At 42.1% G+C, this 26,644-nt stretch overlaps 1 protein-coding gene across 1 annotated transcript in view; it reads right to left on the bottom strand.

Moving 5' to 3' along the window:
* The window catches only part of LOC120063521 (versican core protein-like), a 76,958-nt gene extending 50,541 nt beyond the window's left edge, over positions 1-26,417 (bottom strand). The window contains exons 1-4 of the mRNA XM_039013890.1: positions 26,054-26,417; positions 24,243-24,417; positions 22,312-22,439; positions 20,318-20,611 (exon numbers count right to left, since the gene is read on the bottom strand). Coding sequence (XP_038869818.1) covers positions 20,318-20,611; positions 22,312-22,439; positions 24,243-24,417; positions 26,054-26,417 — 961 coding nt within the window. The remainder of the gene's footprint in view (positions 1-20,317; positions 20,612-22,311; positions 22,440-24,242; positions 24,418-26,053) is intronic.
* Between the last annotated feature and the right edge of the window lie 227 nt (positions 26,418-26,644).

Genomic DNA, 26,644 nt, shown 5'->3' with positions numbered 1-26,644 from the left:
TCTCTGAAACAGATGATAGACCCTCAGCTCTTTGCTCCGTTTTGGATGGAGTGGTTCCCACCATTGTTGTGACCGGTGCAGAGGTTGCAGTCACATCTGTTTGCACAACACGGCCTTGTGTGGTTCCCTCAACCTGCTCTGGGGTTGTGGTGGGAGTTGACTCCACATGAACCACCTCAGGCCCATAGTCATAAAAAAATGTATCCAGAGTGGACATCGACAAAGGCAGTGGGGTACGTGAGAATGGGTCCCCCGTGGACTCCAAAGAGCTCTCATGATCAGGCTTATCTGGTATAGTATCAGGTATCTCTATCAGAGGGTAATCAAACACAGTGGGGGTCAACTTCTCCTCACTGCCCCCCAGCGCGGTCACATTCTCCTCAAACTGGTCACCTCTTCCTCTCCCTGCTTCCTCCTCTACCTGTCTTCTCTCTTGCTCCAGGGTCACCTCGTGTTTGCCATTGATGAAGATCAGCGTTGGAGTCATGGTGACGGCAGCAGAGGAGAAGAAGTCAGGTTCTCCACTGCCCGGGATAGGTTCACCGTCCACCAGGGAAGGGGTGGCCCGGTCAGGAACGACAGGGATGACAGGGAACTGACCCAGTTCCGGCACCTCTGGGAACACAGGGAACTGACTCAGAGTGTCTAAGGTCGGCAGAGTCATATCCACTGAAACGAGAGAGGAAAATGGAGAGAAAAGATGAGAGAGTGATTGAAATACATGACAATGACACTATGATGAGCAATAGTGTGGCTAGCATTAGTTAATGCATTCGTTTACTCCTATTTACTTAGTGAAAGTGATTGATACAGTGCACAAAATTAAGAATTGTGACATTTTTCTTAAACTTTTGATTTGATTTCTTCCCTCCTGAACTTCCACCTATTTACTAAACACAGAAATGGTCATTCTCAACTATTTAAATCACTCGGAGCGCTCAAATTCCATAACTACTGGAACGGCAAAGACGGTCAATCTGACCGTTTATATTTTAGTTGTGTAAATATTACATAATAAATAAATGATTGCTGAATCAATGCATTTATTCTGTTACAAATGGTGATAAGAAACCTTAGGACACCAAATGTAAATTGCAATTAGTCAGAAAATATACTAATCGACGCAGAAGAGCATAGACTGGAAAATACTCAAATAAGACGATGGTGTATTTTCTGACTGTAAGAAAACAGTTGCCTACCGAGCCGGCCTGTCTTAACTACGCCTAAACTATATTGAAACTAATTTCACACATATAATAATAATAATAGATGTGGCTTAAAGACAGTATTAAATTCACAATAGTCTGATGGGTGACAATACTATCAATTGTCAAATAGAGAACGAAGAGACTGATGACCAGTGCATCTTACATTGACAAAAAAAGGGAACAGAGCTTACAAATAGCACTTCTTCCATAATCATCCTACAGAGGTCCATGCAGGTCAGACATTTTGATTGCTATACGCTTGCAGAAAGAGCATATTCCAAGATTTATAATGACGTTTTTTTGTCAAAAAACTCTACAGATTACACTGATCGTCTCTGTTTCAATATATCACTTTTTCCTAGAATAACTGTGGCTCCTGTGAGTGTTTGTCATCTGAGTAAGCTACTGGTGACAATCAGCAATAGCCATTTGGGAAGAAATATCCTTTCTATTTTCTTCTGTTATATTCCATTATATTCTTACTGTAAAAGATATGTGTGTTGACTGTGTTAGGGCAGGGCCTGTGATGTCTGCTAAATGAACAAGATGATTTCATTGGCATGGAGCAGCCATAGATTGGCTACTAAGCACAGATAAATACTACTCAAAACGTGCTATTCTGTTCTCTTGAAATCAATTGACCGGTATCATGTTTTTTATGACCTTCCTAAACAAAATAGTATTGATTTCTTTGCGAATGTGTGATATCAACACTAGGAAGTCCGAGCATCACCATGATTCAAAACTAATTGAAATGTTAAATATAGCATGGATTATCTAAAGATGAATACATTTGATTTTGTGAAATAAGACAGTCCTATGAATACATGAATTGAAAGGTATTTTCCCAACCTCCACAGTTCTGTCAGTGTTCAATGCCCTGAAGCTGTACTTAGCGGTAATCCAAATGAAACAAATCAATCCCATGTTAGTCCTTACCTCCTGCAGTTTAATTAACTCTAGTCAGCTCAACGCTTTACAATAACAATGGACCTGAATACCTGTATGATAACATAGGCCTAGGGCATCGGTGTGGGGGGGTCAAAAAGTGGCTAAATTCTGCACGAAGTAGAGCTCAACATCTTGTCCCTGTTATGTGCGTATGACTTAATGATTTTAGATGGCCACAGCATCTTCATGACCAAGACAGCACAGGAGGACGAGTGAATTGAATTGTCCAAGCAGAAAGTGTCTTACAATAAAGGTCAGCCTACAAATAATCAAAACATTATTTTCATTGTTTCATGATGTAGACTTTTCCTAATCTTGACAAATGTTGCCATTTTAACAGCGGCGCTGCATCTTTGCGGAACATCATTGGCCGTTCTGGGTTCATCAGTGTTGCGTCACAGGTCTTATAAAAACTCCAAACTTGGTTTGGAAAGCACACTGAGTGACATGCTTCACGAATTAACGTGATGTCATCTGGCCAACCTCACATTGTTTGTCACTGATGCTTCAATCAGGCTCTTACGGGGAGCATTATTCATCCATATACACTGAGTGTACAAATTAATTAGGAACACCTGCTCTTTTAATGACATACTGTAGTCTGACGAGGTGAATCCAGGTGAAAGTGATGATCCCTTATTGATTTCACTTGTTAAATCCCCTTTAATTGGTGTAGATGAAGGGGAGGAGACAGTTTAAAGAAGGATTTTTAAGCCTTGAGACAATTGAGACATGGATTGTGGATGTGTGCCATTCAGAGGGTGAATGGGCAAGACAAAAGATTTAAGTGCCTTTGAACGGGGTATGGTAGTAGGTGCCAGGTGCATCGATTTGAGTGTGTCAAAAACTACAACGCTGCTGGGTTTTTCATGCTCAACAGTTTCCCGTAATTATCAAGAATGATCCACCACCCAAAGGACATCCAGGCAACTTGACACAACTGTAGGAAGTATTGGAGTCAACACAGGCCAGCATCCCTCTGGAGTGCTTCCGAGACCTTGTAGAGTCCATGCCCCTATGAAGTGAGGTTGTTCTGAGGGCAAAAGGGGGTGCAACTTAATTATAGGTAGGTGTTCCTAATGTTTTGAACACTGATTGCATACAGTGCATTCGGAAAGTATTCAGGCACCTTCCATTTTTACACATTTTGTTATGTTACAGGCTTATTTCTAAAATGGATTAAATAAATAAAAAATCCTCACACACAATACCCCATAATGACAAAGCGAAAACAGTCTTTTACACATTTTTGCAAAAAAGAAATACTCAGACCCTTTGCTATGAGACTCGAAATTGAGCTCAGGTGCACTCTGTTTCCATTGATCATCCTAGAGATGTTCCTACAACGTGATTGGAGTCCACCTGTGGAAAATTCAATTGATTGGACATAATTTGGAAAGGAACACACCTGTCTATATAAGGTCTCACAGTTGACAGTGCATGTCAGAGCAAAAACCAAGCCACGAGGTCGGAGGAATTGTCCGTAGAGCTCCGAGACAGAATTGTGTCGAGGCACAGATCTAGGGAAGGGTACCAAAAAATGTCTGCAGCATTGAAGGTCCCCAAGAACACAGTGGGCTCCATCATTCTTAAATGGAAGAAGTTTGGAACCACCAAGACCATCCCTAGAGCTGGCCGCCCGGCCTAACTGAGCAATCGGGGAAGAAGGGCCTTGGTCAGTGAGCTCCAAAGTTCCTCTGTGGAGATGGGAGAACCTTCCAGAAGGACAACTATCTCTGCAGCACTCCACCAATCAGGCCTTTATGGTACAGTGGCCAGACGAAATGACACCCCACTTGAAGTTTGCCAAAAGGCACCTAAAGGACTCTTAGACCATGAGAAACAAGATTCTCTGGTCTGATGAAACCAAGATTGAACTTTTTGGCCTGAATGCCAAGCGTCGTGTTTGGAAGAAACCTGGTACCATCCCTACGGTGAAGCATGGTGGTGGCAGCATCATGCTGTGGGGATGTTTTTCAACGGCAGGGACTGGGAGACTACTCAGGATTGAGAGACAGATGAACGGAGCAAAGTACAGAGGTTTTCATCAAGGATCTCTTGATGAAAACCTGCTCCAGAGCACTCAAGATCTCAGACTGAGGTAAAGGTTCACCTTCCAACAAGGACAACGACCCTAAGCACAAAGCCAAGACAATTCAGGAGTGGCTTCGGGACAAGTCTCTGAATGTCTTTGAGTGGCCCAGCCAGAGACTGGATTTGAACCCAATCCAACATCTCTGGAGAGACCTGAAAATAGCTGTGCAGTAACACTCCCCATCCATCCTGACAGAGCTTGGGAGGATCTGCAGAGAAGAATGGGAGAAACTCCCCAAATGCAGGTATGCCAAGCTTGTAACGTCATACCCAAGCTGACTCGAGGTTGTAAAAGCTGCCAAAGTACACTGAGTAAAGTGTCTGAGTACTTATGTAAATGTGATATTTCAGTTTTTTTTTATACTTTTGCAAAAATGTATAATAACCTGTTTTTGCTTTGTCTTCATGGGGTAGTCTGTAGATTGATGAGGGGGAAAAAATTTAATACATTTTAGAATAAGACTATAACATAGCAAAATGTGGAAAAAATCAAGGGGTCTGAATACTTTCCGAATGTGCTGTATGCTCGGTGTAACACTGACCTTATTAAGCCCCTGCCCTTTTGGCTGAAAGGTCCCTCTCAGACCCCAAGTTAGCTTAGGCCCTGAGCAAAGATAGACATCCTGTTCCTGCCCTGAGCAGATCCACTGGATGTCAGTGTTTCCCTAGAGAGGAACGTGCGAAACATCCGAAGATCAGCCCACACAACTGCCTAAAGCCTTTGGAAAATAAGTGCTCACGAGTCCCCTCGAGGCGCACAATCCTCTTTTTTTTTTTTCTTCTTCTCCAAAATGTTTAACAAACTTTGTACTTCACTCCCTGATCTGACAAAACTAAAACTATCTATAAAGCAGGTGGCAAATGGCTTAACACAGAGCAGTGTTGTGGTCTCTCTGTTATAGTGAACAGCTCTGCATTCTTTGGCTTGTGACTTGCAATCCAACCAACGCCAGGGTAGGGGATAATGGTTATTCATTCACTATTCACTCCTCCTCCATCCATCTCTCTCTCCCCCATCTGAAAAGTGGAGTTTCCCACAAGCTGTGGCTCAGCTAGATTAGTGGCTGGGAGAGAGAACACCTGCAGGAGTCGGACACCTGTTTAAGGCCAGTGGAGCCTGGGAACACAAGAGAGCAATAACCCAACCCCTCACACACACACACACACACACACACACACACACACACACACACACACACACACACACACACACACACACACACACACACACACACACACACACACACACACACACACACACACACAACCCCCCTATTTAATCACCGCACCTTACCTCACTCGACAGCCCCAACTCACAACCACTCCCCTCCCCTTTCTACTCCCCACCACCACCACCACAATTGCCATGGCTCCCCGCTTCCCTCCTGTCCCTTCCAGCCTCAGTTGCTCAGTGGCCGGTGCCCAAGCTCCTGGTGCCGTATTACGAATCTGTTCAAATAAAACCAGACGCCCACATAAACCCAGGCCAGCGGTGGCTCTGGAGGAAGAGCAGTGCTCCATGCTGAGGACAGGCACAAACGCTCTGTTGTGTGCAAATCATGAACTCAGCAACACAACTCACCAGCCCCACAGGGCCTTGTGTATCTCATTACTGCAATTCAATGGGCAGGTAGGTAATGTGGTTGCTTTGAAGGAATCATTTTGCACTGGATAGCACATAATAAGGTTGGACCACACACTAAAATTTGAAGGTCAAATTATAAGTGGACAAATACCAATGTGCACTTATGGAATCTGTTTGTTCATTCTCAACTGGGAGATGTGAATGATTATTCTAACTTCTCAAGCCCTTTGTTTACTATGACTCCAGTGAGTGTACAAAACGGGACAATATCTTTCAGAGGCCAATTTCCATAAACCAGGGGTATCTTCGGTGAAGGTCCTGGTTGCACCAAACAATGTGGCACTAAAACACCCATAATCTCCCTCTCTAGTCAGGCCACCACAACACCAACTGCTCAGCTGTCCTTACAGAGCAACTAACTTCCGCAGTCCCATGTCAGAATTAGACATGCATCCATGTTTCTCCCTGTTCACAATGCCCTCGCAAAACTGAATCCTACTTGAAGGTAACAGCACTCACTGTTGCCCCTACTGGCCAGTTTCCACGTCTTCTCCCGACGTCGTCGGACATGGATGGATGTCAAATACTGACTTGTATCACAGGTGGCCTGGCTGCACAGAGAGGGGAGACTTTGCCTTAAAATATTTATCATAGTACAAAACGTGTACGAGTACACACAGCAGTCTTCTAGAATATTGAGTTGGTGTTCAGGCTGCAGTGTGATGACAGGCATCTGTGCTTAGTCAGGTAGGCTGCCAAGCCTCCTCCTTTGCTGCCAGGCTGGCAGAGGGAGTTACACATACACACACACAGAGGGTGTGGCCTTGGTCCTTGGTGTGGCTCCTCTGCACACAGCTTTGGCTCTCTCCCCAGGTTGCACCAGCAGGCCTGCACTCAGAGGGAGAGGGAGTCCAGATCACCAGTACCCAGGCTCCATGGCAGTCCCAAACCATGTGTGTCTTGTACCACTGTGCCAGAACACCAGACTCATTTACAATTAGTGTAGCACCACATTAGGTCAGGAACGCTTGAGTGCATAGCTCTGGTTGGATGCTCACAGTCACAACATGATTGCCATGCTGGAAACCATGTGTGTGCATGTATCCCTTCTCTCCTCATATTTCTCTACCTCAACTTTCTTCAAGACCAGCCATATCCTCTGACTTAAGGACAAAAGTATAAAACATTCCCATATACTGTAATGTGAAGTGGGTGAGGTAAGGTTACTGACATACGTTAAAAGGCAACTTCAGGAGAAACGACTTGCCTTACACTGAACAGTGGCATTATGACTCATGGTAAAATATTATAATTATGCTGTCCTACCTATACCCCAGCATTACTCAACAATCATGAGTAATTTAGCCTGAGACACACTGCCACTCTGAGCAACCGTCATCCAACCAATAACCTGCCTACTAAGTTGTAAGACACTCCTGTTCAGTAATCTCTCCGCTGGCCGATTGACCGTGAGGTGAGTTGTGGAACTCAACACACCGCATTCCGTTGTCTTACACCATTGCGGCTGCCTCCATGAAGGAGAATACCAGAGATAGCGAGAAAGAACAGTGGGGGGAGTAAGCCTAAGTCATAATTGACATCATGAGGTTCCGGAGGCCTCACTGTTATGCTGACCGCAAGACCTGTTAATACAATAAACAGCTGCATGCTGAGAGATTGTGGCCTTTTTCATTTTTCATTCAGTGTTTATTTCCCTATGACCCCCATGTCTGTCTGGACATCTGTTCAGCTGGACTGACTGACCGAGTTGAGGTGGTCCAGGCACTAAGCTGCAGTCTGTCAACGGATGTGGGAGAGAGGACCCACAGAGGAATTCGCTAGCTAGCTAGGGGGGATAGGAAAACAATAACAAAAAACGGGTTTCGCAAGAGGTCCCTTGACAGGTCTAGAAGGGTGGACATGGAAAATATACCTGTTTACTCTTATTTAATCCAACGACTTGATTGGAAGTCATGTTATTTATTTGTTTTTTGCGCTTTATAGCTACAGTGTATGATCATGTAAAAATCTGACAATAGGCTGATACTCAGGGGCTTTTCTCCTGTCATTTTCGAAGGGTCTTTTTAAATAGCCGACATGACTCTTGCTTGGTCTAAGGTATTTCAAAAAAATACGCTAAAGTGGCCTATATAGAGTAAAATGTTGTGATGATTTTAATTAAGGCCAGACAACACACCCTAATAAGGTCATTTTTTCTCCCTTAATCACATCGCAATCAACCTTTACCAGTTGAATGTGGACAAAAATTGTAACTTTTTTGTATTACAATCCATTTGAAATATTGTATGAAAATATGCAAATGATGTGACTCCTCATTAAATATGTGCATATTTGTATATCACACAACAACAACAACATTCTGGACACTGGATGAAGTCAGCCTAAATATTTTGGTTTTAAGATACATTTTGTTAAGATACTCTAGGACTGAATGTATACATAGCAGGTTGTGGATAAATACTTTTTTTCATCTGTCCAGCAGTAAAATACTAAAGAAAGGTACGTAAAATGTATTTTTGGTGTATCTTTTAGAAGAAAAATGTCAAACCCCAAAATGTTTTGGACAACATATCAACAATTATCTATGCACGTCTGGAGTTTATGTCTAAGGATAACCACACACAATTTGGTGAATGCAGATGCGTCTGAAGCTGAAAACAATGTGTGGGCATGTGGGGAGAGTGTGTGGGAAGAGACTTTCGGAAAATGACAGTTGAAGACAAGTACACTGATTTTAGAAACACCAAACACATATTTAGACCCAATCACCATCTCTTCAAAGTAAGTTGCTACATACAGTATAGTCCAGTTTGTAAAATTCTCTATGAAATGGGTTTTTGAATTGTGTGATTCAATTATGGAAATGATGGATGTCCAGTGGTGTTTGAAATGATTAAAACCCTTGATAAAGATGAGCAATAATGACTGTATAAAATAAATAGCTCATATACTGAGCTACGTGTGTTTTGTTTGCTCCAAAAAATAGGGAAATTATATGACATGAATACAATTGCTCAGAGATTTTGTTTAACAATTAATACTTTTTTCTCAAAGTTATTGACACCCCTAAAGATTCTTATAAATAGATTAGTCAAAATTGGTATTTGGTCTGATATTGCTAGCACGCAATGACTACATCAAGCTTGTGACTACAAATGTGTTGGATGCATTTGCAGGTAGTTTTGGTTGTGTTTCAGATCATTTGTGCCCAATGTAAATAATGTACTGTGTCATTTTGAAGTCACTTTTATTGAAAATAAGAATATAATGTTTCTAAACACTTCTACATTGATGTGGATGCTACCATGATTGTGGCTAATCCTGAATGAATCGTTAATAATGATGAGTGAGAAAGTTACAGCGGTTCAATAATCATACCGCCAAGACATGCTAACCTCTCGCTATTACCAATAACAAGAGAGGCTAGCATTTCTTAGCTGTAAGATGTTTGACCCTCTGTCTCACACATCATTATTCACGATTCACTCAGGATTATCTGTCATCCTTTTTGAGAAAATTAGCCAACCCAGTGATTCATTTCCTCATCCTTGTTGTGCAGTAAGGGTGCTATGAAAAAACATGAACAAACGCTTTAAAACCACCCAAATACATCCTTTTAGAAACGGAAAGCTCTCAGTATAGTGATGCAGTTTAGATGTTGTACACTATTCTAAAATTCTAAACTATTCTAAAATGGTTTTTTCCTTCATCAATCTACACCCATAATGACAAAGCAAAATGTTTATAAATGTATATTCAATTTTTTTTACTGATATATAACATTTACGTAAGTATTCAGACCCTTTACTCAGTACTTTGTTGAAGCACCTTTGGCAGCGATTACAGTCTTGAGTCGTCTTGGGTATGACGCTACAAGCTTGGCACACCTGCATTTGGGGAGTTTCTCCCATTCTTCTCTGCTGATCCTCTCAAGCTCTTGGCATTCAGGCCAAAGAGTTCAATCTTTGTTTCATCAGTCCTTTAGGTGCCTTTTGACAAACTTCAAGCAGGCTGTCATGTGCCTTTTACTGAGGAGTGGCTTCCGTCTGGCCAATCTACCATAAAGGCCTGATTGGTGGAGTGCTGCAGAGATGATTGTCCTTCTGTAAGTTTCTCCCATCTCCACAGAGGAACACTAGAGCTCTGTCACCTCGCTGACCAAGGCCCTTCTCCCCCGATTGCTCTGTCTGGCCAGGCGGCCAGCTCTAGGAATGGCCTTTTTTTATTATTTGTACTTTTGCAAACATTTCTAAAACCTGTTTTGGTTTTGTCATTATGGGGTATTGTGTGTAGATTGATGAGGCCCTTTTTTTATTTAATCAATTTTAGAATAAGGCTGTAACGTAACAATGTGGAAAAAGTGAAGGGGTCCGAATACCTTCCAAATGCACTGTAACATTCCATTTACATAAAAGACAGAGATTTGGTTGTAAAAAGGCAAACTTTTCGTTCATGGCACATTAATTCCACAGTATTTTAATGTTTTGTTTCGGTAATGACAATCATATCGGCTGTATTTCTGTACTTTAAAAGTGATATATCTTAAAAACATGATTGCTGACATGCAAAACTATTTGGGTCTATATCAACAATTGACTAATGAAAAGCAAATACCAAAAGAACGTTTTTGGTCAGAGTTTTTCTTGAACTTTTTTAGATATTTTTGGGGGTGGGAATGTAATTTGCACCATGTTTGTAGAATCACCCATATACGTAGAGATACATGATAAACTAGATGGCTAACTGTGTTGTCACCCATGAAGATGTGTTCAATCATCTAGCATAGTTAGCACCCATGCTAAATCAGAATACTGTTAGCATATTCCAAAAGAGTACAGCTTCATCATTTGCAAAGCCAAAAAACTATAAACATTATTGCTAAAATGATGGTTGGTGTAAGCTTTGAAGGTGGTAAAATCCTGATGAGAGATGTTCCATAAAGGTACTAAAATTAACAACAACCAAACCAGATGCTGATGTAGCAACGCCGCTATGCGTATGTCTGTGTGTGAGAGGGAGAGAGAGCAGCACATACATTCTCCTTGGCTGAGAGTCAAAACCCCCACTTCAGGACCCTGGACAGCACATGGTCTTACTGTATCTGCCAAAAAACCCTCTACTGTACATTCATGTGCATCGACAGAGAGCAACGGCACAGTATGCTATAAGTGTTAACACATGCCTACGTTACAGACAACCACTCTCTGTCACATAGGGCCTAGGCCAAAACATAAAGAGCGGTTCTCCACAGTAAAACCAAAACATGTACTGTGCTTATGTTTTCATAAGCTTTTTAGCAAGTCAACAGTTTGCAAGTGATCAAGTTGATATCACACCCCAGTAACAGTAGTTTAACACATCTGACCTCCTACCAGAGCAGACATAAAGGATCCCAGGCATGGGCTGATCTGAAGAACTAGTCCTTATGCACCACATTACTATGTAGTAGGCCTAATCCTATTACAGGAAGTACTGGTCTTTCCAGGTGACGTACAGCAAACTTTATCAACCGCAATTAACTCATGCGGACAAGATTACTGTCAAGAAAAGAGTCATCATCTGGAGAGCTACTTGTAGTTTGACCTTTATATAACAAACTTTACATAGGTCACCGAACTCTGAATTGGTACAGAGCAACGTTTACCTCAAATGTCTAGCCTATATCATATAACCATAACAATGCACTTAATGGAATATAGTGAACAAGAGGTATTCTTCTTACCTGACTCGTTTTGCTTCTGCTCGTCGGCATTGATGTTGATGACTTGGATGGGGAGTCCATCTGGGCCCACAGTGGCTGGAGCGCTGGTGGAGGTCAAGGGAGCAAATGAGAAGAACTCTGTATCGATGTCTGTGGTGGTGTCCTGGCCTTCAGTCAAGGTTTCACTGAGGGACTCAGGAAAGTGAGTGGTGGACTCTTCAATGACCTGATCACCTGAGCTCACATCCTCAGCTGACGTCTCACTGCCGATGAGAATGGCGGCTGCTGTTGGATTCACTGAGGAAGGTTCCTTAGAGGTCACGGTTGCATGTGAAGTGGTGGTTGTGGAAACACTTGGTGGATCCTTTGTTTGACTCGCATCCTCCTTGTACAGAATGGCTGGTGTCTCTAAATCACGAGGAAGAGGTTTCTGTGTGGGCTCAGCTTTAGAAGCCCCTTCTGTCTCAGTCGGGTGAGTGATAACTTGTATGATTGAGTATTGGGATGAGGGTGTGGTCGGGGCATCAGTTGCTGAGCCATCTAAAGGCTTTGATGATGACTTTGTTGGTATTGCTGATCTTGTAGCTCCTGATTGTGTTGGGGTAGTGGTCTCCATGCCGGTGTTGGGCTCTGTATCACACACGATGGTGGTAATCATGGTTGTTTCATCCATGACAGTGGTGGTAGAGGTGCTTGTTGAGGGATCGTCATGCACCGCTTGGGTTGGCGGAACGGGTGGGGTACCCTCTACAAATCCTGCAGTTCCAATCTCATCAACATAGCCTGGGGAGGGGGTCGTTGAATGAAGGCCCTCCTCAGAGTATGGCTCTCTTTCTGGGTACACTGTCGTGCCAGCGGGACTGTATGAATCAGTGTGGGGGCTAAGTGTGCTTCTGTCCTCAGTGTTTACTGCCACTGTAGATGATGCCCTTGGTGTAGGTGGCAAGGTGACCAGGTCAGCGATGGTTTCGGGACCCATTCCACTGCCCTCCACATCTTCAGTGAATAAGGTCACAACCAGACTGGGAGTGACAGTGGATATTGTGGGTGGGGTAGTTTCAGTGATGACTGCATTAGGGGATCCCTCAAGGACCTCTGCTGTTGTGGGCGGGGCAGTGGCAGTTCCACGTACAGACGCATCTTGAGTGGCGGAGGCCATCACCATTGTGGAATCGTCTGCGGTTTCAAGAGTGGAGGGCTGTTCAGTTACATGTAGACTGGACTCATATGTAGTGTCCTCAGTACTAACAGGTGCATCTTTAGTTTTCTCAGTGGTGATTGGTTCAGTTGGTTCGGTTGTCGAAACTGATTGGGCGTCTATCAGGTCAGAGGTCATCTCTGCAGTGATCCCTTCCAGGGTGGTTTCCTCTGTGTTTCCGTGAGCAAACATGGGTTCTGTGCTTGGAGAGGCCTCTAGAAGAATGTCAGGCTGAACTGTGCCCACTTCTATCACATTGTGATTCTCTGGTTCTTCTGTGGGCTCAGCCAATCTCTCTCCCGTGTTCGATGGCTGGGCCACGGCGGTATCTACGGACACTTCAGGTGTGGCATCTTCTACCTGGACGACTGCAGTGGCCTGAGGGGGAGCAGGGAAGGTAGAATCACTAGGATGTGGACTTCCTGTTGTGGGTGGAGCTTGGAACGTGTCTCCACGGGGAGGGAACGACTCCACATGGCTTGGGCTTTCCTCAAAGTCATCAACATTGTAATCGGGGAAGGATGTTGTCGTGAAAATGTCGCCTTCTTGTTTTGCAGCGGCAGTGGTGTGTGGCGAGGTCACCTCCTCAAGATCGCCTTCATGTGTTACCGGGGTGGGGCGAGGTGATACCATGCTGGTTGAGAACATAGATGAAGGGGCCGCTGTTTCGGCTGATTCTCCGGTCTCTGAAACAAGTTCAAAACCTGGGGTCTGAGTAGTGCTGCCTCTGTCCAGGGGAGAGAGAGCTGTGGTGGGACCAATGGCGGATGTGGCCAGCATGGGGTGAGGCGTGGTAGCACCCTCCACAGACACTTCCACCCAAGTCATCTGATTTATCAGCTTCTTCCTAGCTGAGGATAGAGAAAGATAAATAAAGTGTATTACTGTCAAATAAATCCCCAGAAAAAAAAACAGCAGACCAAAATAACCAATGACCAGCATAGGAAAATTTGGCCAGGCCCAAAAATACTTTGTTACATAAGATCAGAGTGATTAATAGACAGTAAATTAATATCCCAGCGTTTTATTTTTGGACCACATAACTATTTCATCTGGGATCTTTCATTCTATTTTCAAACTATCCAGTTCTTGTCTGAGGCTCCTTGGCTGGCACCAGAATGGCACGTTTGTCTTGGCTATACCTTGCCAACTCACTCAGTCCACCAGGTTTCACACAGCACTACCCACTCACAATGCAGCACACACACTGGTATATGGCACAACGCCAGTATAGACTTCAGTATGAACCCTACAGAGAGAAGTAGTCTTTAGAAATAACATGACACTTAGAGAGACATCATTGTCTCGTGGGACTTACCCACAAAGCTTTGACAGCTACTGTTTCTACCCCTGGTCCAACCATAAATTCACCCTCACTCTCTAAGAAATAATGATATAATTCTGAAATGGTATGGAGGAGACTCTCTGGAGCATTGGTTTTGGAAGGAGTTTCACAGCATCCACCCCAGAGGCTTGTGATCATAACAAGGGTGGACATTACCAAGTAATGGTCGTAAACTGTGTCTTGAAGTACAATATTATCATGTTGATCCACTCTGAATGTTCTTTTCCCACATTCCCACCACTAACACGGGCTAATTTACCTCGCTAAAGCAGATAATGTAGGTGAGGTCATTTTCAAAGCTTTCTATTTCAGAGCACATGTTGAACATTCATTTTACATTTCCTATTGTGTCTACGGGCATTCATGGGGCCATTAAGGGTCAATTAAACAGCATATAAACTTTTCGGGCATCTTCTGTTGTGGTTTTGTGGAGTGGCCCTGAGTCTTGTCTTCTGGTCTCTTCCATGCCTGTCCTCCCACAGTCTCTGTGTTTACTAGTGTTTCCCTCCCTGTGGTCCAGCTCCTGACTTTTATATGTATTTGTATTTGTGGTCACTTGGGCTGCTACTCCAGTATTCATATTAAATAGACTAATCATAATTATGATCCCTCTCTATAAGTTACAGCACCGTATGAATAATAGAGGTTAAGCTGCTAAGAGACCAAGAATGAATTCCTCCCAGACTGCTCTGTGACTGGATCAAAGCTTGAATGTTCAGAAGGCACATCCTTGCTTGTTCTCATCCTGTCCCAATGTCTGACCCACTCACACTCTCCACTCACACTCTCTCTCACCCTCTCACCCTCTCTCTCTCCCGCTCTCATATACTGTACAGACACAGGCACAGGCACAGACAGTGTGACAGTTTCAGTATTCTCTCCTCAGTGGCGCGACACAGACTGTGTAAAGCAGACAGCAACTCTTCAGCACTACGTACTTGCCCTCCTTCTCCACGCAGCTATCTCTAATGTAAGGTTTGAGAAACTTTTTTCACGAACAGTAAAAATAGACCCTGGTCTATAAGAAAGCAGACGGGGTGCATTATCTCACTGGATGTTTGTGTGCGGTCACTTTTACTGGGGCCTTTGTCTTCTCCAGTCCAGGGACCAATTATCCCTCCATTTTCCTCCTCTGCCACTCTTTCATCTAACTGACTAATGTTTATACAACATCTTCTTTGGTGTTTTGTGTTCCTGCAAGGGGAAATTGTGAAGAATTCCAGCCAATGGAAAAGGGGTTACTTGAAAAGCACTTAGGTGAGAACAAAACCAAAAAAGCACTGAGAGCGCTAAAATGGAATACACAAAGCGGGAGGTCAGGGTGCCCTGTTTGTGTGACCTCCTAACCCTGTGGGGACTTATCACACGGAGAGCTAGCGTCTCTCAGGGAGACCCAATAGCCTGGTAGGGGGCGGCTTATCTCGCTGACCCTCTTTTAAAAAGATGGAAAGCCCAGGTCAGAGGTCACCGAGGCTGACTGGCTTTAGAAGTCCGGCCAGTAACTTTGTCCATTAACCTAACGTCTGCTCCGATAACCACCAAGTGAGAGCGATGGAAAAGGGGAAACTCTGACAGCTGAAACAATCTGAAAGAGGAGGAAAGAGAGAGATAGGCTGACAGGTGCTGTATCTGCACTTTTTCGTCACACGGATATAGTCATGTTTAGATGCAGTTTATCTAACTTCAATCAGATAAGTACAGTGCCTTCAGAAAGTAATCATACCCCTTGACTTATTTCAATTTTTTGGGGGGGTGGATCAGCTTTAATGGATTGTGGCTTCTATCAATGTAATTGTCTGCATAATTTCTAATCCCCTATACATATGTTTTTTATCTGTAAATGATTATTTTCATCTTTATTATTTTCCCCCTTAACCTACCACTCCTTCCCTAATTGGAGTAAACTAATTAAATATATTTTTCTTCTTAATTTTGTTGTGTGACACCCTGCATTCAAAATGGATTAAATCAAAACATTATCACCAATCTACACACAATACCAGATAATTACAAAGTGAAAACCCATTTTTAGACATTTTTGTATTCCCCTGAGTCACGACTTTGTAGAAGCACCTTTGGCAGCGATTACTGCTGTGAGTTTTTCTGAGTAAGTCTTTAAGAGCTTTCCACACCTGGATTGTGCACGATTTGCCCATTATTATTTTCAAAATTCTCCAAGCTCTGTCAAATTGGTTGTTGATCATTGCTAGACAACCATTTTCAGGTCTTGCAATAGATTTTCAAGTAGATTTAAGTCAAAACTGTATGTCGGCCACATAGGAACATTCATTGTCTTCTTTGTAAGCAACTCCAGTGTAGATGTGGTCTTGTGTTTTAGGTTATGAAAGGGGAATTCATCTGCCAGTGTCTGGTGGAAAGCAGACTGAAACAGGTTTTCCTTTAGGATTTTGCCTGTGTTTAGTTCCATTCCATTTCTAATTTATTCTGAAAAATTCCCCAGTCCTTAACGATTAGAAGCATACCCATAACATAGTGCAGCCACCACTATGCTTGAAAATATGAAGAGTGGTATTGGGTAATGTGTTGTATTGGATTTGCCCCAAACATAACACTTCGTATTCAGGACAACAAGTTAATTGCTTTGCCACAATTTTTGCAGTATTACTTTAGCGCGTTGTTGCAAATAGGATACATGTTTAGGAATAGGTTTGTTCTTTACAGGCTTCCTATTTTTTCCTCTGTCAATTGGGTTAGTATTGTGGAGTAACTACAGTGGCTTGCAAAAGTATTCACCCCCATTGGTATTTTACCTATGTTGTTGCCTTACAACCTGGAATTAAAATAGATTTTTGGTGGGTTTGAATCATTTGATTTACACAACATGCCTACCACTTTGAAGATGCAAAACATTTTTTATTGTGAAACAAACAAGAAATAAGACAAAAAAACTGAAAACTTGAGTGTGCGTAACTTTTCACCCCCCCAAAGTCAATACTTTGTCGGCCACATTTTGCAGCAATTACAGCTGCAAGTATCTTGGGATATGTCTCTATAAGTTTGGCACATCTAGCCACTGGGATTTCTGTCCAATCATCAAGGCAAAACTGCTCCAGCTCCTTCAAGTTGGATGGGTTCCGCTGGTGTACAGCAATCTTTAAGTCATACCACAGATTCTCAATTGGATTGAGGTCTGGGCTTTGACTAGGCCATTCCAAGCCATTTAAATGTTTCCCCTTAAACCACTTGAGAGTTGCTTTAGCAGTATGCTTGGGGTCATTGTCCTGTTGGTAGTTGAACCTCCGTCCCAGTCTCAAATCTCTGGAAGACTGAAACAGGTTTCCCTCAAGAATTTCCCTGTATTTAGCGCCATCCATCATTCTTTCAATTCTGACAAGTTTCTCAGTCCCTGCCGATGAAAAACATACCCTACAGCATGATGCTGCCACCACCATGCTTCATTGTGGGGATGGTGTTCTCGGGATGATGAGAGGTGTTGGGATTGTGCCAGACGTTGTGTTTTCCTTGATGGCCAAAAATCTAAATTTTAGTCTCATCTGACCAGAGTACTTCTTCCATATGTTTGGGGAGTCTCTCACATGCCTTTTGGCGAAGATCAAACATGTTTGCTTATTTCTGGGCTCTCTTCTGTAAAGCCCAGCTCTCTGGAGTGTACGGCTTAAAGTGGTCCTATGGACAGATACACCAATCTCCGCTGTGGAGCTTTGCAGCTCCTTCAGAGTTATCTCTGATTAATGCCCTTCTTGCCTGGTCCGTGAGTTTTGGTGGGTGGCCCTCTCTTGGCAGGTTTGTTGTGGAGCCATATTCTTTCTATTTTTTAAATAATGGATTTAATGGTGCTCCGTTGGATGTTCAAAGTTTCTGATATTTTTGTATAACCCAACCCTGATCTGTACTTCTCCACAACTTTGTCCCTGAACTGTTTGGAGAACAGTTCATTTAATAAAGAATAATAACGTGAACACTACAAGCTACAAAACAATAAATGTGAAAACCGAAAACAGTCCTATCTGGTGCAGAACACAAAGACAGAAAACAATCACCCACAAACCAACAGTGCAAACAGGCTACCTTAATATGGTTCACAATCAGAAACAATGCAAAACATCTGCCTCTGATTGAGAACCATATTAGGCCAAACAACAAACCCAACATAGAAACACAAAACATAGACTACACCCACCCAGCTCACGTCCTGACCAACTAAACAAAGACTAAACCAAGGAAATAAGGTCAGGAACGTGACAGCTTGCTTGGTGGTGCCCCTTGCTTAGTGGTGTTGCAGACTCTGCAGCCTTTCAGAACAGGTTTATATATACTGAGATCATGTGACACTTAAATAAAGTCACCTGTGTGCTATCTAACTAATTATGTGACTTCTGAAGGTAATTGGTTGCACCAGATCTTATTTAGGGGCTTCAGAGCGAAGAGGGTGAATACCTATGCACGCACCACTTTTCAATTTTTTGTTTTTTGAATTTTTTGAAACAAGTAATTTTTTTCATTTCACTTTACCAATTTGGACTATTTTGTGTATGTCCATTACATGAAATCCAAATAAAAATTAATTTAAATTACAGGTTGTAACGCAACAAAATAGGAAAAACGCCAAGGGGGATGAATACTTTTGCAAGGCACTGTACAATGTTGTTGATCCATCCTTAGTTTTCTCATATCACAGCCATTAAACTCTGTAACGGTATTAAAGTCACCATTGGCCTCATGGTGAAATCCCTGAGCGGTCCCTTTCCTCTCTGGCAACTGAGTAATTAAGAACGCCTGTATCTTTGTAGTGACTGAGTTTATTTATACATTATCCAAAGTGTCATTAATAACTGCATCATGCTCAAAGGGATATTTAATGTAAAAAATATATATTTTTACCCATCTACCAATAGGTGCCCTTCTATGCGAGGCATTGAAAAACCTCCCGTGGTCTTTGTGGTTGAATACGTGTTTGAAATTCACTGCTGGAATGAGAGACCTTACAGATAATTGTATGTGTGGGGTACAGAGATGCGGTAGTCATTCATGCAACTTATTTTGTTACTTGTTAAGAACATTTTTACTCCTGAACTTATTTAAACTTGCCATAACAAAGAGGTTGAATACTTATTGACTCAAGACATTTAAGAACATTTTTACTCCTGAACTTATTTAAGCTTGCCATAACAAAGAGGTTGAATACTTATTGACTCAAGACATTTAAGAACATTTTTACTCCTGAACTTATTTAAGCTTGCCATAACAAAGAGGTTGAATACTTGTTGACTCAAGACATTTCAGCTTTTCATTTTTTTTATTTATTTTTTAATCTGAAAAACACTTTGGAATTGGGGTGTTGTGTGTAGACCAGTGCCAAAAAAAATCTACATTTTATCCATTTGAAATTCAGGCTGTAACACAACAAAATGGGGGGGAAAGCCAAGGGGTGTGAATACTTTCTAAAGGGACTGTATATTATGAACTATTTTAACAGATTATATTTGTATATTTTATGAAGGAGTATGTGACTGTTTTCTCTGCTCAACTGTGCCAATGAGGTTATCCAAGGCTAACCACAGAGAAAGAAAACAAAAAATGTGTCCTGCCTTGAAGTACAGTATTACAGGTAATAAAACCGGACAGACAATGATTGTGTAGGACTCTCCAATAAACTATTGGTAAGTAAATCATCCATTAGTATCACATTGGGCTATGCATCGAGTTCAAAGGCAGCATGAGTTTAGAATGATGATTTCACACTCCTGTTAGCCAATCCCAATTTGGTTCCAGAGGTAACGGTCGGTAACCCAAAAGGACATGCAGTGAGGTCAGTAATTCACTGTACTGGGCTACACAGCCTAGCTCTAGCACAAAACGCACAACGCTCTACATAGGGATCCGTTTCATCTGTTTTATTGATGATTTCTTCTATCAACAAACAAAAGAAACACGAAAGTGACCATGCAAATAAACCTGACAATTGATTCAAGATGAGTTATAGACATTATATTGCAAGAAGACTGTTTTGTAGATATTTCATTATATGTGTCAGAGAGGTTGCAGCAAATATGAGGATTGGGGAGGGGTGCAGGAGCTATACCCTAAGAGGGTAACATCGCAATTACTCACAGCGCTGGCCTTGAGCAAAAATACTCAACTCTATGAATAGTGTGAACTTAGAGTGCTCTTTCAAATCCAAAATGTAACATTTGCACATAGATGAGAACATAACAGTGAAATGTATGTTTACCTTTGAAGCAGTATGCTCCCAGCTGGGTGATGGGTTCTGGGAAGCCAGTCTGGTTCCTGTAGCGATACATGGTCCTGACGCCCAGCAGACCGCCGCCACACTGCATTCTGGGTACCGCGACGGGGTGGCGAGCGCTGCCGTCGGCCAGCCAGCCGTAGTCACACCTGTCCAGACCCTGTCTCCAGGCGGAGTGGAGCTGACCCGGCGACGCCAGGGCGGCGTTCCTGTTCTCACACTCCTCCTTCGCCTCCTCAAACGTCATCTTATAGGTCACAGGTGCGTAGTACACCTCACCTGCAACAAATAAGGGTTACATGTAAAAGACGACTTTCTAGTGACTGAGGATCAGGATGTTTTAATAAAAAGTCTATGTTTGCCATGGCTGATTTAGTGTGCTGAAATACTGAACTGTTACTGCTTACACTAACAATAGTGGTATCACTAAGTTATACCTACATTTGAGTTCAGTCCTCACTATTATAAGAATTTGGATTTACCTTTTCAGAAACTTGTATGTGACAGTGCTTCAATATATCCAGTCGATATGGATATGGGGGAATGACTTATCATTCCAATTTGACCATGGTAGCAGTTGCATAGAGATATAGACCCATAATTACAACCTAGTGTCAATGCTGTGGAGAGCTCTGGGCCCAAACGTTCTCCCACTAATTTGTTTGGGACTACAGTACAGCATTCATTCCATTATCCTGAGGTGGGCTAGCAATGCTGACTATGTGTTTGCACTCACAAAGACAGTCTGTCTATCATGCCATTAGGTCCCCCACAGTGGGTGTGGCAGTCCACAGTTAATGTAGTCAAATTAATCTTTCAAAACGTAGGTTTCCCGCTAAATGAAGATGACAACACTTATTGGCTGTGTTCTTAACTTGGACAACATAATCAAACACGTCAGAACAGACACCATACTTGAGCAACTACATCTGCTCCTCAGCTGGCCCCCGTCACACTGCATAAAGATCAATACCACTAATACACCACCGTTACACATGCCAATGATATTATCGTACTCCTCGCTGACTGATCCAATGATCCAGAATGACACCCCCTTAGCCATATGACCCTCAACCTGATGTGGTGGGGGATATATGTGGGCTAAATGTTGCATAGCCCAAATATCTTTCGCCTCACGCCTGCACTCTTAGAAAACAAGGGTTCCAGAAGGGTTTTTCAGCTGTCCCCATAGGAGAACCATTTTTGGGTTTACCTGGAACCAAAAGGGTTATTCTACCTAGTACCAAAAAGGCTTCTACCAAGGTTTCTCCTATCGAGACCTACTAAGAAACCTTTTCAGTTCTAGAAAGCACTTTTCTTTCTAAACGTGTGCCTTCAGTTCAGTGGCGTGAGGAGTGATGTTAGAGCTTATAAACGAGCAATGGGGCACGCTGCAACTGAGGTTAAATTTGTCATCAGGCTCAGCATGGAGGATACACAAAGAGATGATAAAGTGCATTGGCAGCTCTGAAGCTTTTCCTTTATGGTGCCAGCAGCTTTTAAAGCTCCCATTATCACATCGTTTCTGGTGTCTTTTTTTAGAGCCTTTTAGAGCCTGGTCCAATGTTGAGAGACTGACAGCTTGTCTCTGTTGATCGCTGTGATTGTCAGGGAAAAAACGTTTGGCACTTTGCTGATTGTCAAAGTTACATAGAGTTACAGTACCTTTCACTCATTTCTATTTACATACCCCAAAATATGTTATAAACGGTCAACAAAACAAGAAGTAGCCCAGTAAATATTTGGAGAGGAAATGCCTCACCAGGTGCATTTACTTGCTTACATTAAAATACAAGACAAAGACCTAAATTGTACATTGTCACCTCTTTCCATCTCCAGGTGTATAGAAATTCACTTCTCCCCTAACTAACATCAGTGTACTCAGCACCTGTGCGTGGGTCAATTGGATGTGCTGATCCTGCATAGAATTTAATTGTATGTATCACCAGGCCACTACCTCCCACATTTTTTTCTCTTACCATTCAGCTTGTCCACATAACAGTACACGTCATAGGTCTCTGTGGCCTTTCGGGGTCCATATGTCCTCACCCCAGGCTTCCTCTGCAGGTTTCCATAGCAGCCAGGTCTCGGTCTAGTGATTGGGTATCTAAACATGCAAAGAAAAGATAAGATAATTTAATTGATCTGTAACCGGAAATTTCACTGTGTCAGTCAACCTATAACCTCACACCATAAAATTATGACAAAGACAAAAGGGACTGCCTTGTGAGTTAGAATACAGCTGGAAATGTCACTGGCTTGAACAATCTCAGTATACGTGCAGTTCACATTCAGGCCAATGACAACTATGGCAGAGTGGGTAAACCAAGCAGTTTTATACTTTAGGCCCTGTAAAAACCAGTTACCAGTAGCCTGGGAGCCAGTCCTTTTCTGATTAAACCAAAGATGTCTACTTTGTCTTTGACACAAATGGACTAGAATATATAATTGATGGTCATCTTTATTTTTAGGGGGTAGATCAGCTTAGTACTCAAGATATATTGTAGATTCCATCAATTGAATTGTCTACATAATTTCCAATCCCTAATATAAAAAAATATATTTATATACATATCTTTTTAAAATATATTTTCCTTTATTATTTCCCCCTAACCCTACCACCCCTCAGCTAATTGGAGTAAACGAATGGACAACAACACTTCAGCTTCTACTTCCAGCTTAAACATACTATATACATTTATGGACACAATGTATTTTAAAATAGTTATCTTTTGTTTGTTTTAATCCCATCCTTCAGCTACCATCAACCCCTCTCTATCTCGTAACACCATCCACTTTTGATTGGTCTCTGAAGTCTCTGAAGACCATCCAGTTGTATTTCTATTTTGCCATATATTTTTAACTGTGCTGTTTATCAAAAATTCTGAACCTATATACATTTTACGGACACAGTATATTTTTTATTAGTAATCTTCTTGTTTTTAATCCCACCCTTCAACACCACAACCCCTCCCATCTATCTCGTAACACCATCCATTTTTGATTTGTATTTGACAAATATTTTTCAGCTGTGATGTTTCACAAAAGTTCTGAGCCTTTCTGTTCTCATAGTTTCTACATATTGAAAATTAAAGATAAACATATTTGCTAAAAGTGTTATTATATTATTGATCGATTGACTATGACTTTTCACATCACCCAGAAGTGTTATCTGCAGAGTTATCTCCAGGTAAATGTTGCACTTCTTCAACCATTCCTGGACCTGCGACCAAAAACAAGCTACATATGGACAGTACCAAAACAAATGATCTAATAATTTGGTCTCTTCGCAGCAAAATCTGCAAAGCTGGGACGGTTGTATCCCCCATATATATATATAACATTCTATTGGTTCCAAGAATTTAGCATAATAATTTAAATTGAAAAATTATACGTTTTGAATCTGCCGTTGTTTTGCCTATCAGTTCATAAACTATGTGGCATGGAATCGGTACATCAAAAATCTCTTCCAAACTATTTTGCAATATATATTGCACAGCTGTCAATTTTTTGGTCCTTAAATGAAACTGGTATACTTTTTAATTCATCACCATTTTGTTTCACCAATTTTGGTCTTTATTTCAAGGCCAAAAGAGAAGTTCCTTACTTTTTCCCCTTTCTACTTGCCTCTTCCATTTTTTGCAGTAATGCTGCAATTAGTTGGTTGTAATTTTGGGTAGAACAGACATTTCCATATATTTTTGTTAGCTGCATGTGTGACATAACTCCACCGGTCCTATTTATGATATAATTGAATGTTTATTTATAAATTAGTATTTTTGAGCTTAACCACAATATTTGTTTTATTATTTGTTCTGTCTTTTCTGGTGGATTAAATTGAAATCGCAACCACCTTTCAATTTCTTGTTATAGAAATAGAGATATTTTGGAGATTATTTCATTTTCTTACCTAACTGACAGATCTGCGATCCAACCTGCATCACAGTGGTCAAAGCCGTCCTCATACGCTGATTTCAGCTGGTCAGGCGTGGCAATGGAGGCTCCTACGGTTTGGCAGGCCTGGACAGCATTCTCATAGTTCATGGTGTACCTGCTGGTGCTTGCCCGGTAGTGAAACACAACACCTAGGAATAAACACATACATACATAAAGACAAATTAGGTCCTGTGTAAAAAAAGTTAAAGAGTACAACTGAATCAGGGGTAATGTCTAAAGTCTTGGTCACGTTGGCAGTTTGAAGTGACTCAAATAAAAAAAAATGAACTTTTTCCTGCAGTCTGAACAGCCAAAAATAGGATATTTCAAGCCACATGTCAAACAACCTTCGTAGATGGTTTGAAGTCAGATACAAATCGTATTCCGTCCATGGCAGGCATTGTTGTCAGCTTAGCTTGCTACATAACTTCTGAGATATCAGCCTGCACTACTGCCCACTCACTCGCCATTACTATGACAACTAGCGTAGCCATGTCAGCAAATTACTTCTCTCTGAACACACACAAATCCCGATTTGACCACTTGTAACTTGCCGATTGTACAGTCAGTATTCCCAAACGGATTTGAAAAACGAAAACAATTTGAGCATTAAGGCCTGCAGTGTGAACAAGGCTAAATAGCACACGTGTGAAATAAATCAAGGTCTACATTTCTTGTGATGATACAGTATATTACAATTTGGTGGAAGATTACTAGAATCCTCTGCAATGACCACAAGATAACTCTGGATGATTTAAAGACGATGCCATGGCCCTGACTTCCCATATTTGTGAAAAGAGACTGACTGATGCCTTGATTATAATTGAAGACAGTTGGCGAGATGAGCGGTTGGGTCTCTGTGAAAGCCAAAGCTATCCCATATCAACCCATGCCTGTTTTCAACATATCCCAAATTTGAGCTATGTCTCCCAGATGAAGTAACTCCCGAAATAAAGATGGGGGAATAGAGGCTTATTAAGTTAAGATTTACACCACAGTTCGCTACACAGTTAAATGATAGTGCAGCGGTAATCAGCGGTAATCAGTCTGGTAATATGAGGCTACGGTGCAGATGGCATAGCTTTGGAACTGTTCTATCCAACTTGAAACATAGACTATAAACAGCAAGATTCAGCTTTTATGGTAACACCTTTTCGATGACTGACCGTAACGGGTTTGTCTTTACTCTGATCATGCAGTTTTCCTGATGAGAAGACTCAACGAGCCTATCCACTACCTACTGTTTACAATCAGAAACTGCCTTCAAGAAAACCCAGAGGAGATACATCTCTAGTGAGAATGTGTGCCTATAGCACAAAATGCAGGAAACCCTGAGTCTACAGTCAACACGTGCTCCTTCATTTCATCTTTACTGATTGGCACACTGAGGGAAAGTGCTTTTGATTTGTCACTAAAACGTATCCGCCACCGCCCACTACATTCAAAGCTTGGCTCATTAACTTCAGAAGTATTCATATTTTTCCAACATGAACTTACCAGGGTGTCAATGTGCCTAGAAGATTTTTGCTCCAGCATAAGGGGATGAGCAGAGAAACGGACTATACTTATAATTGTAAATGTTTTGAGGGTGGATTAAGTAAGCATCAGCAAAACCGTTATGACAAATATAAGCGTCATACCAACAACAACAAAAATTCCATAGCACACAAGACTGAACTGGGCATACTATTATAAGGTTAACCTTCACTCGACCTCTTATACATTTTAGAGAGGTGTAAATAACAGAGGTGAAAAGAGGCAGAAATAAAACCAGATGACACCAACCGTTGACATTGAGGTTGACCGTGTCCTGCGTGTCCTCGATGCCGTACATGACCTCACAGCGGTAGGTGCCGGCATCGCTGGCTCGGAGCTTCACCATGGTCAGAGAAGAATCCCCCACATCCTCTGGGTGGCTGGGCACCGACACACGGTTCCTGTAGGTGGAGCCTATTTTAATCTTGCCATTTTGGGCCACCAGCACTGTGGATTCCTTTTCTCCATCCATTTTGGTCCATTTGATGCGCAGGTAGTCAGTGCTGGGGGTGGTGCCATTGGCGTTGGTGGCGGGCATGGTAGTGGGTATGGTGGAGAAGTGGCACGGCAAAACTACCTTCCCCGAGAGGGAGCCACTCACGGGCCTCGTCATGGTTAATGTGTTGGAGACTGGGAAACAAAGTACAAAAAGTCTTGGTAAGGCAGTCAAAATAGATAGGTTACTGAACAAGTGCATGTTTTTTCACAATCAATGGAATCAGAGAATAACAATGTTAGCTGTGGCACAGTATCAGCATGGGTGATACTGGACAACAACAACACACAATATATTGATTCAAGGTTGTCCACTTTGACCACACTACCTATGTTTTTATTCTA

The sequence above is a fragment of the Salvelinus namaycush genome, chromosome 18, assembly GCF_016432855.1.
Source record: "Salvelinus namaycush isolate Seneca chromosome 18, SaNama_1.0, whole genome shotgun sequence".
NCBI classification, from domain to species: Eukaryota; Metazoa; Chordata; class Actinopteri; order Salmoniformes; family Salmonidae; genus Salvelinus; species Salvelinus namaycush.
Note: the sequence above shows the minus strand (reverse complement) of the source record. Positions and strands in the feature narration are given on the sequence as shown.